This window comes from Catharus ustulatus, chromosome 12 (assembly GCF_009819885.2).
Source record: "Catharus ustulatus isolate bCatUst1 chromosome 12, bCatUst1.pri.v2, whole genome shotgun sequence".
Taxonomy (NCBI): domain Eukaryota; kingdom Metazoa; phylum Chordata; class Aves; order Passeriformes; family Turdidae; genus Catharus; species Catharus ustulatus.
Genome location: NC_046232.1, coordinates 19,237,923 through 19,252,739, shown reverse-complemented (window position 1 = coordinate 19,252,739; position 14,817 = coordinate 19,237,923). Strand labels below are relative to the sequence as shown.

Below are 14,817 nucleotides of genomic sequence, written 5' to 3'. Positions count from 1 at the left end.
ATGATGGCTTCAAGCGTTACAGAAACGCTGATGGGGCCCCATGGCAGGAGCCAGGGAGTCGGAGCAAGAGCACGGCTGGTGCCAAAAGGTCAGGGACAGCACAGAAATTCAGATGTTACCGAGAGCCCGGCGGAGCCAGAGCAAATTCTTCCCCAGCTGAAAGCAGCCTCGTACAGCTCAACCCTCGGCTAAACGAAGGAAGCTTTAATGCGGAGCAGATGTAGTGACGTCTTCTTTCCTCGTTAGCCGACTCCGGCACTCAGGGTGCACCGTCCAGGGGAGCCTCGCACTGCTCCTCTTCACAAAGGGTTTTCACCAGATTTCTAGGAATGGCTACATGGTTTAGTAACTCAGTCCACACAATCTGGTTTTAGTCCAAAGAAAGAAATTAGTTAGTATCAACTTTTATTTCATTTTAGTTCTTTCTTTGCCAAGCAAATACCACAAAACACTGGGCTGTCCTTGCAGAGATGGCTTTTTGCTACTGACAGTGAGGATATGAGTTATGTTTGTGGAGAACATGGGCCAAGGGACAGGGTAGATCTGTTGGAAGGCACAAAATGCTGCGTGGGCATAGGGGCTGAGAGCCATGTAAGGACACATTATCCTTACTTTGTGCCAGGAGGGCAGACAAATTATCCTGCTGTGGCAGATTGAGGAGCACACTCAGCCTTTCCTGGGTCCTTCCTCACTGGGGCCTCTTCCAGGGTGAGCGGGCTGGTCCAACACCTGCGTTACTGACTCGGCTAAATCAGGGTAGCATTAAAATCAGGAGCACAGAGGTGGGACAAGCCAAGCTCTTCTGCGTTCCTGCGAGGTTGCCCCAGAGAGGGGAGACAGGTGAGGGGAAGGCCCCGATGTATCGCGGTAATTCCTGGAGCTCCGTGAAGGGAGACCCGGGCAGTGGAGGTGGTGAGGGGAGATCTGTGAGGGGAGATTTGTGAGGGGAGATTTGTGAGGGGAAATCTGTGAGGGGAGATCTGTGAGGGGGGATCTGTGAGGGGAGATCTGTAAGGGGAAATCTGTGAGGGGAGATCTGTGAGGGGAGATCTGTGAGGGGGCTCCGGTGACAGGGATCCCGTGAGGGCAGACACGCGAGGAGAGACCTGTGACGGGAGACTCCTGAAGCAGCTCCGGTGAGGGAACACCTGTGGGGCTGCCCCAGCGACGGGAGACCCGTGAGGGGGCACCAGTGAGGGGAGACCCGTGCGGGGGTTCTGAAGAGAGGGCTCCTGTGAGGGGAGAAACGCTCTGGTGAGCGCGACACATGAGGGGAGATCTGTGAGGCTCGACCCGAGAGTGGGATCTGAGACGTGCTCTTTGAGACCGGAGCGCCGTGAGGGGACTCCGGTGAAGGCAGAGGGTCCCCGCACCCTCCCCGCGGGTCCCGGGCACGGACTCAGCCCTCCCGGGGCCGTCCCCCTCCCCTCAGCCCGGCCAGCGCTGCCGGCGCCCCGCGAATGCGCAAGATGGCGCAAGGCGCTGCCCGCCCCCCGCCCGCCGGCGGCCCCGCTCCCTCAGCGCCGCCCCCCGCCCGCCCGGCGCGGCGGCGTGTTCGCGCCGAGGGCAGCACCGCTGAGAGCCGCTTTTCCCCTTTTTTTCCCTTTCCATTTTTCCCCCCCTCTCCCTCCCGCCCCGTAGCTGGGGGTGGTTCTCGCCTGGCCGCCCTCCCTTCTCCCCTCCCTCGCTCTCTGCCGCCGGGCTGCTCCCTCCCCGTGGGGCGCAGGGAGGCGAGCCCGCCCGCCCGGGATGCCATGGCTCCGCCGGGCTCCGCGCTGCCCGCCTGCCTGCTGGGGCTGCTGCTGCTTGTCTGCCGCGGAGGTAAGAGCCGGGCTGGGCAGGGGGAGCGGGCGGGGGCGCGGACACGGACCTGCTGCCGCCGCGCCCGGCACCGGCACCGGCACCGCTCCCCGCGGCCGCTCCGTCCGTCCGTCCTTCCAGCACTTCGCGTCCCTCATCACCCCCGAGCTGGCCACGGCATTGCTCGTCCCCTTGTCCCTCGCCATCTCCGCGGCCGGTCCCGGCTCCCCTCGCTCGTCCCCGGTCACTCGCAGCCCCGCGCTCAGCCCTTCCCGTGGCTCCGGGGCCGGGCAGCTCCGCGTGTGTCCGCCGGTGCGGCGTGGGGGTCCCCGCGGGTCAGCATCGCTCCTTGGGTCAGCATCCCCCCGCGGGTCAGCATCCCTCCTTGGGTCAGCATGCCTCCGCGGATCAGCATCCCTCCGTGGGTCAGCATCCCTCCTTGGGTCAGCATCCCCCCGCGGATCAGCATCCCTCCGTGGGTTAGCATCCCTCCTTGGGTCAGCATCCCTCCTTGGGTCAGCATCCCCCCGTGGGTCAGCATCCCTCCTTGGGTCAGCATCCCTCCATGGGTCAGCATCCCTCCGTGGGTCAGCATCCCTCCGTGGGTCAGCATCCCTTCGTGGGTCAGCATCCCCCCGTGGATCAGCATCCCTCCTTGGGTCAGCATCCCCCCGCGGGTCAGCATCCCCCCGCGGGTCAGCATCCCCCCGCGGGAACCGGGCGCGTTCCTCCGGGAGGGCGAGCAGGGGTCGTGCCTTGGCGCTGCGGGGTCCCGCACCAGCCCATCCAGCGCCTTTATCGGCAGAGATCCCGAAGTGCTCTCCAGGAGCTGTGCTTGCAGTTGGAATCCCCTTGTGCGGGGGGCTCTGGGGAGGGACGGTGGTGTTTGTGGAGCCCGAGCTCCCATCGTGGGCTCTGGGGAGGGGTGTGGTGGCTGCCGGGGCAGTGGCGGGGCTGCCCATCCACCCGTGCCCGGATCCTGAGAGCCGCCGGGATCGTCCCCGCTGCGGGTGCGGGAGGCAGCGCCCGACAGATGCGTGTCAAAGGCGATAGCGACAGAGATGTTGGGAGACAAGTTGCAGGGATGAGGGCAACTTCACACCTACAAGTATATTGTGCTCTCCTGTAACGCCAGCTCTGTCCACATTGGTAACACAGTCCGACAGACCAGGGCCGGACTACAAAACATCAGAGAGAGCTTTCCCTGGACCTACTGTGCACATGTCCTGCTGATAAATGGCAGTGTTTTTCATCTGCTGGCGATGCTACTGAAGCATGGGTCTAATCTGAGAAAGATACTGTTCTGCAGCAAAATGCCCGTGTGCATCCTGTTCTAGTCTCTCTTAACAGCAGATTAGAAAAAGTAGGAACTGAGCAACCTGGGCTAGTGGAAGGTGTCCCTGCCCATGTCGGGGGGTTGGAATGAGATGATCTTTAAAATCTCTTGCACCCCAAACCATTCTGTGCTTATTCTGTGAACTATTATAAAAAAACCAAAACCGTGTAAGCATCCCAGCACGGTCAGAGGGAGAAGAGTGTGTGTTAGATTTATAAAAGATTAGCTGCTAGGGTGTTTAGGAAGCAAGGCTGTGGGTGAGTCGTATCATAAATCTCGCCACGTGGTCCGTAGCAACCGTGCGAGGAGAAGCCAGCGTAACTCGCGGAAAATAGAAGTGATCTGTGAAGTGGATGTAATGAAGCAGGTCTTGTTATTATGTTAAGATGCCTGAGTAGTACGAGGATGGTTTAAAAGCTTTTGTGGGGTTTTTTGTTTGTTTTTTCTTTTGACGGAGGAAAGGAAAAGCGGTGAATACTTGAAAGCAGAACTTTAGCAACTTTAATTTGTGTCTAGGTTATCGCCTGCTGCTGTCCAGATCTCCCTGTGTGTTTGTTTATGCTGCGCCTCGGCGGGTCAGTGGCTCCTGACTTTGGGGTGTGTTTTGCTGGCCCCGCTGAGGAGTATTTGGCTACACATTCAGAGTTTTTTAGTTCTGACAGTTTTTCCCCCTTCGGTGGATTTCTGCGCTCTGGCTAACAGCGCGGTAGCGTGTTGGTGCGCTCTGCTGAGTTTAATAAACCCTCCCGCGCCGGTGTCAATCAGCGCGGAGCAGCCTCGCCGCGGGGACGGATGCTGTGTCGGAGCAGTGCTGCGCTGTGCAGGACACGATGCTCCACTCCCAGCCCTGTGGCTTTCAAACTCCCCAAAATTCTGGTCTGGCGATTGTCAATCAGGCACTGAGAGCTGCTGGTCAGCGTGCGGGAGTGGGCTCAGCAGCGAGACAGTATTTTCTTTCCTTTTTTTTTTTTTTTTTTTTAATTTCCTGGAGCTCTTTGTTCTGGGTGGTGGACAGCTTTTGTCTGTTATTGCTGAGCCCGGCATTCAAAGGCAGGCATAGGATACGAGAGGCTCCCGGCTCTGCTCAGTAACAGCCTTGGAATTAAACATCATCATTTATGTTTAAGTAGGCTTAACTTCTAAATTATTGAAGCTATAAGCTTTCACTAATTTCTACTCTGTATGGCTTTGTTGTCTTTTTTTCAGATGCAAAAAAAGGATTGCTTTCTACTAAATTGGTGTAATACCCTGTCTTTTTTCTTAATATACATAGAGAGTATCAGGTATCATTTCCCCAGTAACCCTCAGAGACTCGGTATGAAATTCAAGCCCACCTCTAGGCTTCGTCTCTCTCGGGGGTTCAACAGGAGAATCTCAGGAGTGGTTTTCCCGCGTGGAGGCAGCAGGCAGCCCATGCCAAGGGGCAGGCATCAGCGTGCACCACCTCTGGGAGCTGTGCTCAGGGCAGGGCTGGCACAGGGGTGTGAGTGTGCAGCCACCCGTGCCCTGCTGGGGCCATCGTGGTGCCAAAAGTAAACTTTGGGAGTGTATAAAGCAAGGTGTCAGAGGGGCAGGTTGCTTCCCTTCTGATCTGCCCTGCCCTCCCCTGCAAAGGGAGTTAGAAATACTAAGCTGGTGTAATTGTGTCTCTTCTTGTTACCTGTCAGGCTCTGGATCTAGCACAGACCAAGTTCCCATGCTCACTTAGGGGCTGGCAGAGGGTTCCAGGGGAGAGGATCTGGGCAGAGAGTCCCAGATTCAGGATTCCAGCCTGGCTCCCCAGTCCTCTCCATCCTGTTCAATGCCAGTTTTGGCCCATGTGCTCTCAGCCTGGCGTGGGCCAGCATGGAGCAGCTCAGCAGCACTGCCTGGCAGAGAGCTGCAAAACTGCTCTCATTTCATTTGTGCAATCAAGAAGTCTCTCTCCCTCTTTCTGTCTGTGTGAACTTTTTAATGTCTGATTTCCTTATTTCTCAAGGGTCCTGTGTTACAGCGTGTGAGGTGCCAAGCAGTGACCCCATGCAATTCAGCCTCTTGCATCACAGACCCTTAGACTCTGCCCCAAAGCCAGAGGATGAGCAGACCTTGATTTTGTACTTGATTTTGTACTTGATTTTGCAGCCTGCAGCAGATCTGGGACAGAAGATGCTTTTTTCTCTGTCCCCTTTCCCCCCAGTATTTCATGCTTTGCACTCCTGGGCTTCTGGCCCATGTTGTTGTCCTTTTATTTAACTAACAAAACAATGCAAGAATCTCCCTCTACAGATTAAGAATTCCCATTTAAACCAATTGAGTAACATTAGTCAGAAACAGGAATAGTTCATTCAAAATTACTTTGAAATCACAAACTTATTTGAACTTTAGTGGAGCTTTTAGTTTTACAGAGTTTAGAAACTAATAAATTATGCAGCAGGACTCATGAAAATCTACCCGAGTCTGCTTATCCAAAAGAATATCCAACATTTTGGTTTTGCAAGAAAATAAAAATAATTGTTTACACATGTTCAGGAGTCATTGGCAAGCATATAAAACTGATGGTTAAGGAGGCGAACATGTCAATAATTGCACTTTAAGAGAGGAGAGAGGCAAATAGGCGAGTGCATGAGGAAAGCACAGAGCACGCTGATGTGGCCTTGCATTATATCAGATGTCACTGTTGTATCGCACCCTCCACTCGAGAGCAGCCCAGTCACTTAACAACCCAGACCTGCTCCGTGTTGGTAATTTAAAACCAGAGTTTCAGAGCAGAGTCACGGATTTGCTGCCTGGTTTTTTTGTTGTTCTTGCATGCGAGATTGTGTTGATGAAGCTGATGGCAAGTCAGGGGATGCGAGTCGTGGTGAATGGTTCTGCTGAGCTGTGAAGATGCTTTTGCAAAAGGGTCGTTGCTGCTGAAACCTGAGAGTACGTGAAAAGGGAGAGAAGAGCTCGTGTTTCAAGGCGCTGGTTTTGGAGCGAGCAGGGATCCGTGCAGTGCTCGGCTCCTGGAGAAGGAAAAGGAGATGTTTTCCTCCATCCTGAATTTCAGGGTGGGAGGTGATAAGGCAGAGGGGATGGCGGGGAGGAGAGAGTGCTGAGTTTGCTTTGAATCTTCTGGATACAGTTAAGAGTTTCAAAGTTTGTCATGTGCACACTAACTTCTCCTGCAGAAAGACTTTCCTTCCCTTTCTTTGCATGCCGTCCCTGCCTGAAATTCAAGGGCTTGGTGGCAGGGCTGTGCTGGCTGGTGGGGTTCGGCACTGCGATGCCAAGGTGCCTGTGGCTTTTTTGGCAGCCTTGTGCCATCATGCCAGCCACCATCTCTGATCCACGGGCACTGTCACTCCCCTTTCCTGCCGGGTCTGTGCTGGGGCCCGGCTGTGGGGACAGCCACCTCCCTGATGCTTTCCTGCAGGGTCCGGGAATGAACTGTTCCCTGTTCTGCTTTAGGGCAGCCTTGGGAGCTGGAGCCTGGGGGATCCCGGCTCTGGCACAGCATTTCCCATCTTGGCTTTGCTCTCTGCACGGTTGTTTCCTGCTCTGGTTGTGTCACTGATGCCCTCTGTGGCGAGGCTGTGATCTGGTCAGGGCTGTGAACGACGTGGGGAATGCAAATAACAGCACATCCTACGCTCGGCTGGCTGCCATGCTCTCGGGATGCCTCGCTGTGGATGGAGCTGCTGTGGGTAATTAGCTCAGGAAAGGTCTCTGCCCTTTCCAGCTATACCAACAGGTTTTATCCTGCCTTCTCTAGAGATGGGGGAGCCCACAAGGACTTGGAGCTTGTCCTAGAAAGGCTCTTTGTGCTGTGAATGCTTCCAGCTTCCACAGTGTTCAACAAGCAGCCTCCTGGGATTTGCTCAGTCTGGTCTCAAACATCTGAAAATTATTTGGGGCAACTTCTTCGGCTCTTCAGGCTCTCTGCCTTCCTCAGTTAAAATCTGTGTCCCCAGTGAGGGCAGTGATGCTGGTTGTTTTTGGGCCATCAGGTGGCTGAGAGGTTGTGTTATCCCTGTCAGAGACCTCCTGCAATCGTTTAACGAGTGGATGTGGTTTATGCTCCCTGATGGAAAAATCGCTTTATATAACCTCCCGTCCAAAAGGAAAGGGAATAAAAAATTCTGAGCTAGTAAACTTTACTGCCAGCAAGATGTGGGGCCTGTTACAGCCTATTCTCCTCTTCTTTAAATGTAAATTTTCTGGATGCCCTAAAGAGCCAATTTGCACTTTACTGCAGTGCAATGCTTTTCTCCTTAGGGTCTGGGTCAGACTCAAGGAGATTTAAGAGGGCACCAGCTGGATTTTTAGGCTGCCAATTTCATCAGCCTGAAGCTTGTTATAATCTGTTGGAGAACATCTTTCAGGTCCATATATCTCTTCCTTCCATATCCTCCCATTTGCAGAAGGATTTGAATGAAAAACAACCCACCACTGGAAAAACAGGAGCTATTTTTCATGTGCATGGCCCAACCTGCATCCAGGTTTTTGGTCCTGATACTCCCCTGTAAAATCCCACTATAAAATCCTCTGGTCCTGCACATCTTCTTTTGACTTTATTGGAGCAGGACTGGAGTGGTTATCCTTAGTGGTGGTTATACTGCTGATTTAGGCTGGGTTGTGCTGGGAATAAGCAGTCAATCAGAAAGGGGCAAATTTGTGCTGATGTGAGGCAATTTGCAGGTGGATGTTGTGCTGTTGGTGTGATGAGGAAGGAGCTGGTGCTACCTCAGTCTCCCCAGCAGTGCTCCCCATGATGCTGCACCCAGAAAAGTGGGGTGGACCCAACTGCTCCCACAATATCTCGCCTTGCCACAAGCTCAGAGCAAGCTGTTGGCAGCTTATTTCATCCCTCTGTGATTAATGTTCCCTGTCTAGAACAGGAGTAATAACATGGGCTTCATCTGTCGGGACTGTGTGCTCCCAGGGCAGGGATGGCCCTGCTGGCTCCAGGTCTGGATGGGGTCCAGCAGGATGAGCCAGGATGTGACTGAGGTCCTTGGCCATGGATGTCACTGCTAATTAGAGCGGTGAGATTAGTCACTGTAGCACAGGAGGGAAAGCCAAAATCGTGTTTCCCAAATAGAAAAGGACAATACAGGGGTATAAGCAAGTTCTTTTGAAGCCCTGAATGTGAATCACAGTGTCAAGTAAAAAATAATTAAACTTATTTTTTTTTTCAAATGTACTTCCAAGTGTCTTTTAAGCTTTCCATTAATTCGAAGTTCTTTCTCTCAGTGCTAAATAAATCTCTTGGTTCAAAAGCACAAGTGCTAATTGGTTTCTCTGAGTATGTATGTCTGCTTGATCAATAGGGGAAGTAGTTTTTGTTAAATATTTGCACATATAGTCACATATTATATTGCTCAGGGAGATGGTAAATGTTTCTCAAAAGGAGACTTGTAGAATGAGGATTCCAGCAATTTTCTTGTGGCCTTTCTGTCAGAGCTAATCACGCTTCCTCCCTCCACCCCTCTGCAGAAAGCAAAGCAGTTTCCCTCGCGCGCTGCCGGCGCCGAGACGAGCGGGATGTTCAGCTGCCTGCCTGACACCCCAGCTCCAACTGCAAACTCGAGCTGCCACGAGCAGAGCTGTACAGTTCCTGCCTGGAGCAGGAGAGGCTGTGAGCCATGCTCCTCACAGTCTGTTTTGGGAGGTACCTGGGATGTCGTGTGGGATTAGCAGGGTTTGGATGCACAGCCAGCTGTTGGAGAGGGATGGGGCTTTCAGACTCCCTGAGTGAATGTGCACAGCCTCAGCAATTTCCTTGCTATCTCTCAATTAATTGCACTTTTACTATTTCCATGTGCCTTTGGAGTGTCGTTTACTTCCAACTTTGCAGCATCATTTCCGTGCCTCACTGCTAACTGCAATCAGTTTTTTATGCTGATGGAATTGAGTCCCTCTCTCTCACTGTTGCCTCCTTATCCTGTCTGTGCTCTCCCTCTGATCTGACCTCTAGAGCAAACACCTGGGAACTTTTTGTGCCACCATGGAGATTCCTCTGGGAGCATCTGTCCCTTTGTCTCTCATGCTGACCATCCTGTGAAAAGCCAGCTCTGTGTTCAGAGCCTGCCTTTAAGACAGGTGAAAGACAGAGCTTGTCTTCTCCCAGATCCCCAGATGGGGTGAACTGTTTTCTCCCCATGCATCTGGTTAGTTGGTTACCTGGCCCTGAAACTCCAGGAAGGAGGCAGCAGGATTTCTTTAAGGTCTGATAAGCATCCCATGAGAAAAACCTGAGCTGAGTTGGAATTTGGGTGCTTCTGGACGTTGCAAGGAGTCTGCAGGTTACAAACCAGTTGCAGTGTCACACCTCAAGGCACAGTCCTGCTCTTGAGTGCAGCTCAAGGAGACCCCAGGATCAGTGTCTGTCCCCACTCCAGCAAGTGTGTGAGGACCCCAGTCCTAATTCTGAGTGTCATCACTCCTGCAGTTTGAGCAGCCTGGAGTGAGGATGCAGACCGAATGTTTATGGAGGCAAACATGATTATCTCCAATCACAGGCCTTAATGATGGTTGTTATAATGACAGCAATTGTGGGAAGGGCATGTAATTATGTTGATTCTTCCTTTTATTGTACATATAATAATAAGCTGTTTTATCTAAGAGTACAGGGGTGCTGGGGGAAGATGGGGCATTTATTTAATTATGGATTTTTTTCTGATTGCGCATTAAGCTAAATCCTGAAATCGTCAATCTTTCTGGAGTCAGAAGTCCCTCTTGGTTCAGTATCAGGATGCAAGGCTGCTTATCCTACCTAACTCACCAGAGCACCCACACAGGGAATGGGGCCCCAGCATGGTGTTGAGACTCTGGCCACTTTGCAGAAAAATGCAGAGCATTCATCTAATTCCTTAATTTTCACCAAAAAAAAGTAATTGATGGGTTTGTGCTGGCTGCAGTCTGACTTGCTGAGAGGACCCCAGGGCTATCTCATAAAAAAGGAGTCACAGTGAGCGATAGATCACCGAGATGGCTGGAGCTAGCCTGACATTTTAAGACTTAATGGGTTAATAAAGTGTGTGTTTTAGGTGCCTGTCACTAAGTGGGGTTTGTCCATTCCTTGCACACACTCATACCTTGTTGGCAGTACCTTTGGCCTGGCCCTGCAGTACCACTGCTGTCTTTGTCTGCTCCGTCCATCTGCCTCGGCTCAGGTTGCACTCAATGTTTATCCCCCGTAATCCAATTTAAGTTGCCGTAGAAAGCAGTGGGGATTTACAGAAAGAAAGAAAAAAAAATCTCACTGGGTTTGCAGAGCAGAAAAGAGGGACTTTTTTTCTTCTCTTTCTTTAGCGTAACTGCCTCTTCTCATCTCTGTTATTCTTACCATGCATTAACAGTGTGCCCTCCACCCTGCTTTGGAGCCTGATGTGGGGGGATCCTGTCCTTGGTGGGGTCTGTATGAGGAACAGGCATTACAGAGCATGTGCTGTGGCTGGGTTTGCCAAGGGATATTGCATGTGTGCATCCAGTTCTGTGGCATCTGTGGAGTTGGTTCCGCTGAGCCTGTGAAAGAGGAAAGAAGCTGTGTCACAGGTTGGGAAACCAGCCCTTGAAGGGGTGAAGAACTGTTAGAAAGACTTTCTCCATATTTGGATGAAACTGTAGTTTTCTTGCTCTGCTGGAATTTCTTCACCATTGTTTTTCTGTAAAGAAACCCAGTTCACCTCCATCCCTGCATTTACAGCCTTCAAATATCTATAGAATAACTGTTTCTTGGTCTCTTTTTGTCTTTCATGCCTGCATATATTGTGACCAATCTTTAAGCAATAGTTTTATTTCTGTCATCTTCTGTAGCGTCTGATCATGACTGTAGGGCAAATTGTACCCTCAAAAGGTGTGCTGTGACCAAGTGAAGCATAACATGGCAAAGACACAGCGTTCAAACGTTCTGTTGGCAAAAGGAGTAAATTAGGATGTATCTGTGTGATGGGAAGTGAGGGTTAGCCTATTGTTGGTACAAATTCTGCAATAACTTATCTCTCGCGGACATCGTTTAGCGTAATTGCTTTGCAAGAAACCTTTTGTGCGGCTGAGCCGGAACATTGTGCATTTGTATTTTGGTGCTTAACTTGCTCTTCATTAAGGGCTGAATAGCACCATGCTTTGCCTGTTACAGCGTGAGAGAGACCAGAGCGACAGAAGGGCACGGTGTTGCGTGCGAGAGGCAAACAGCCTCCTGCTCTGCCAGGCGGGAGGAGTGTCGGGGAGATGCCGGTGGCAATATGCTCTGAATCGGGAGCTGCTGATCCCCTCCTCACCCTGCCGGCTGTGCTGCAAACAGGTCTGGGGCACGGCACAGCCCCTCTGCCTGCTTGTATGGGGAGAGGAGTGGCTTTCCAGCACTGGTGGGCACTTCTGCTCCCGGACTGGGAATGGCTGATGGGCCGTGCTTGTGCAAGTTTTAATTGTCTAATGCTGCATACCTGCGGTGGGAGGTGAAGAGGCAATCTTCAGGGGAGTATGGAGTGGAGCTAGGGTTTGGCAAGCTGCTGGAGGGGTGTGCCTGCTTGTTCCCTTCACTGGAGCCTCCAAAGGCAGCCTTGAAGGACTTTACCTGTGGCTGTGCTTTAAGAAATTGCATCCCAAATTTCGGAGAGTAAAGTCTTCGCAAAGCGTGCCCCTTGGTTTTGTGTTTCTCAGAAACACTTGCACTTTGTAGCACATCCAAAATGTTTCCATTCTCCCATGTTTCCTGCCAAATCAGTTGACTCTTGCTGCTGCTCCCGGACATGCTGCTGACTCTGCCCTACTCTCTTCATTATAGATTTTGGTCGTTCCTCTGAGCTGGCGTTCGTTGTGGAGCCTAGTGATGACATAGCTGTGCAGGAGCAACCCTTGATCCTCTACTGCCAGGTGGAGGGCATCCAGCCCATCACCATCACATGGCGCAAGAATGGCGTGATGATCGTGGACAGTGAGAATGCCTTCATGCTGGCCAACGGGTCTCTCTACGTCTCCCGCTTCCAGAGGGTGCGGGGAGACGGCTCCTCGGATGAAGGCGAGTACGACTGCATGGCCCAGAACCACTACGGGCTGGTGGTCAGCCGGAAGGCCAAGATCCAGGCAGCGAGTAAGTACGGGCTCTGTCCCACCCCCACCTCTCTGGGCAATGCCACAAGGGGCACTGGGTCTGCTGGGAAGCAGGGGAGCAGTGTGGTGGGTGCTGGGTTTTCATGGAGGGAGGATTAAAGAGAGGGAAGAGAGAAAAACCCTAGAGCTGGTGTTGAATTCTGGCTGACGTCTAATCTGTGTTGCTGTCCAAGTGTGAAAGAAAAGCTCATCAGCTTTCTTGGGTAGAAAACTAAAAACCACCTTCTAACAGCAAATTCTGTGTTGGAGGTGTAAGTTACTTTAAAATCATGTGGTGAGTAGTCTGTGGTTTGTGTATCTCCTGTGGTGAGTTTGGAAGCCCCTTTGCTGTGCAGCACAGCTGGGCTCTGCTTGGCAGGCAGTGGCTTCCCAAACCATAGGCAAAGACCTCCTGAAGGTCATGGTCTCTTTCATTTTGTTATTTAATGCTGGCAGTGTAGAGGAGTAAGGTTTTATTTACTGCCCAGCGTGGCAGTGCCTTTGGGGGCAAGGCTAACAACACCAGACAGATTGTCTGATGGGGGAGCCTGCAGGAGGAGAGAGATGAAAATGCCAGTGAGGGAATGAAATTTAAAGGTGGGGGAGGAAGAATTCCAGGGGAGGCTGTGACTCCAGCTCTGCAAACTACTTGGTGTTAGCTGATTGCATTGCCCTGGCCACAGCAGTTGGCCCTGTTGGATCTCCTGGTTCTCCCTTGTCAGCTCTGCTTGCTGGCTGGTGTTTGTCCCAGGACTGATGGCAGAGCTGGGGGGTCCCTGGTGGTTTCTGTCCCTGTTGTGGTTGTGCTTTGCCCACAGACTGACTGTGAGCTCTGGGAGTGCACTCTGCTCCTTTTTGCATTGAAGCAGAAGTTGCTGCTGGATATAATTCCTAGTGAGTGTGAGGATGGGTGCGTTTACAGCCGTGAGACCTGGCGGAACACACTGGTTTGTTAAGTTTTGCTGAAGGGCTCTCCAACTTGTCTGGGAGATGGCTACTCCTTTCTGTGCCAGCAACTTACCAATGCTTCTGTTGCAAATATCACTGTGATTTTTTGGTGCAAAGCAGGAAAAGTATAAGGCAAAGTCTGGGGCTGAGGTCTTGTCTGCAGTTCCCAAACTGGGGGGCCTTTTGGAACGCTGCCACCCGCTCCCCACAGTGCCAGGGCCGGCTGGCAGCCCACCAAGGGAACACTCCAGCCCTTGTGTATAACAATTCCCGAGTGCATGAAGTGGCCATCTGCAAACCTAGCTTTTCAGGAGTGTAAGAAGTGACATTGTCCAGGAGCCAAGGGCTTTGGGGCCGTGCCAGATTAGCAGCTGGATCTCAAACTTGTCAGTCTTGTGGTGCTAAACCTTGGAGCACTTTTGGTGAATGGCTCTGGCATTTATGAGCTGGAAGCCGACTCATGCACAAGCACAATGCCAAACTTCTTGGGCCTGTAAACTGGAGACATGAGAGCCAGAGGAACTACCTTTGAGATTGGGGATTGTCAATAAACACTGTTATCTTGGCTCCTGCATCAATATGTATGTGATGTGCTATGTGTCCCTGAATAGCGTTTCCTTTTGTAGCCGTAGTTTCACATGAATCAAAATGAAAAAGGGATCGTGTTGAAAATGCTCTGGACTCTATTCTGGCTTCAGGCTTGGTTTGTTGCCAGCCCTGAGAAGAGGTCTGGGTGAAGCCAGCACAACCAGGGGCCCCCCCCCGGCCTTGATGCCACAGGTGCCTGCAGATAATGGGAATAAAACAGGATGTTGTGGGCAAATGTAACCTGCTGCTCAGGGCAGGCTCCCCTGCTGTGCCTGAGCCACAGGAACACACACGTGCACTTAAGACTCTGCCTAATCATAGATGAAATCTCCTGAGAATGAATCACAGTTTTATCCTGAGCCCCCAAGTCTCAGGGGTGGTTAAACACAAGAGATAGTGATTTTCCTTGCTTCAAGTCCCAATCAGCAAGTCAAAGGAGAAGAGTAATTATCCCCATTTTAGGGACCTTTGCATCGAAGGAATGGGTGCTGGCTGCCTGGAAGGGAAAAAACCCAAGCGCTAAGCAGACCTCTGCAGAGCAGAGTAAATACTGCCGGTGGGTAAAACCTCATCCCAGTGCTGATCTCTTCTTCCCTCTGAGCCTGACATCTGAACACAAAGCAAAGGAGAAATAAAACCTTTCACAAACAAAAATCTTGAAAGTTGATCAAGGCCGTGCTACTGAGGAATAAAAGAGATCTGACAGAGCGGAGCCCCTCGAGAGCTCTGTTGCACTTTTCGCTGTCTTCAAAGGCAGGCTGTTAGTCTCATATCACCGTTACAGACCCTGGCTTTGTGTTATTGCTTGGAATATAATCTTCTTGGCTCGGAGGAATGTACATATTTGCATTCAGGAAATGTGGGCTGGATATCATATTTTTATGTTTCAAATTTACTTCAACACTTGGCATTGAGTAAAATTTAACTGGAAGAATATGCTGCTCTCAGCCGCCGCGCGTGCGGCCCTGATGGGCTCAAGGTGCTGGCAGTTTCTTCATCAAGTGGGGGCATCTTAAACCCTTGCTCCTAAAAATTAACTCATTAAATTGATTTCATTAAATTCTGGGGTAGTTCTGTATGTCACCATTATT

General features: G+C 51.6%; 1 protein-coding gene across 1 annotated transcript; it reads left to right on the top strand.

Annotated features, from left to right (window-relative positions):
• Positions 1-1,612: 1,612 nt before the first annotated feature.
• Positions 1,613-13,013, top strand: LOC122149426 (immunoglobulin superfamily DCC subclass member 3-like). The gene is made up of 3 exons (XM_042779674.1): positions 1,613-1,821; positions 11,886-12,191; positions 13,009-13,013. The coding sequence occupies exons 1-3, from the start codon at positions 1,755-1,757 to the stop codon at positions 13,011-13,013; spliced, it is 378 nt and encodes a 125-aa protein (XP_042635608.1). The 5' UTR covers positions 1,613-1,754.
• Positions 13,014-14,817: the final 1,804 nt, after the last annotated feature.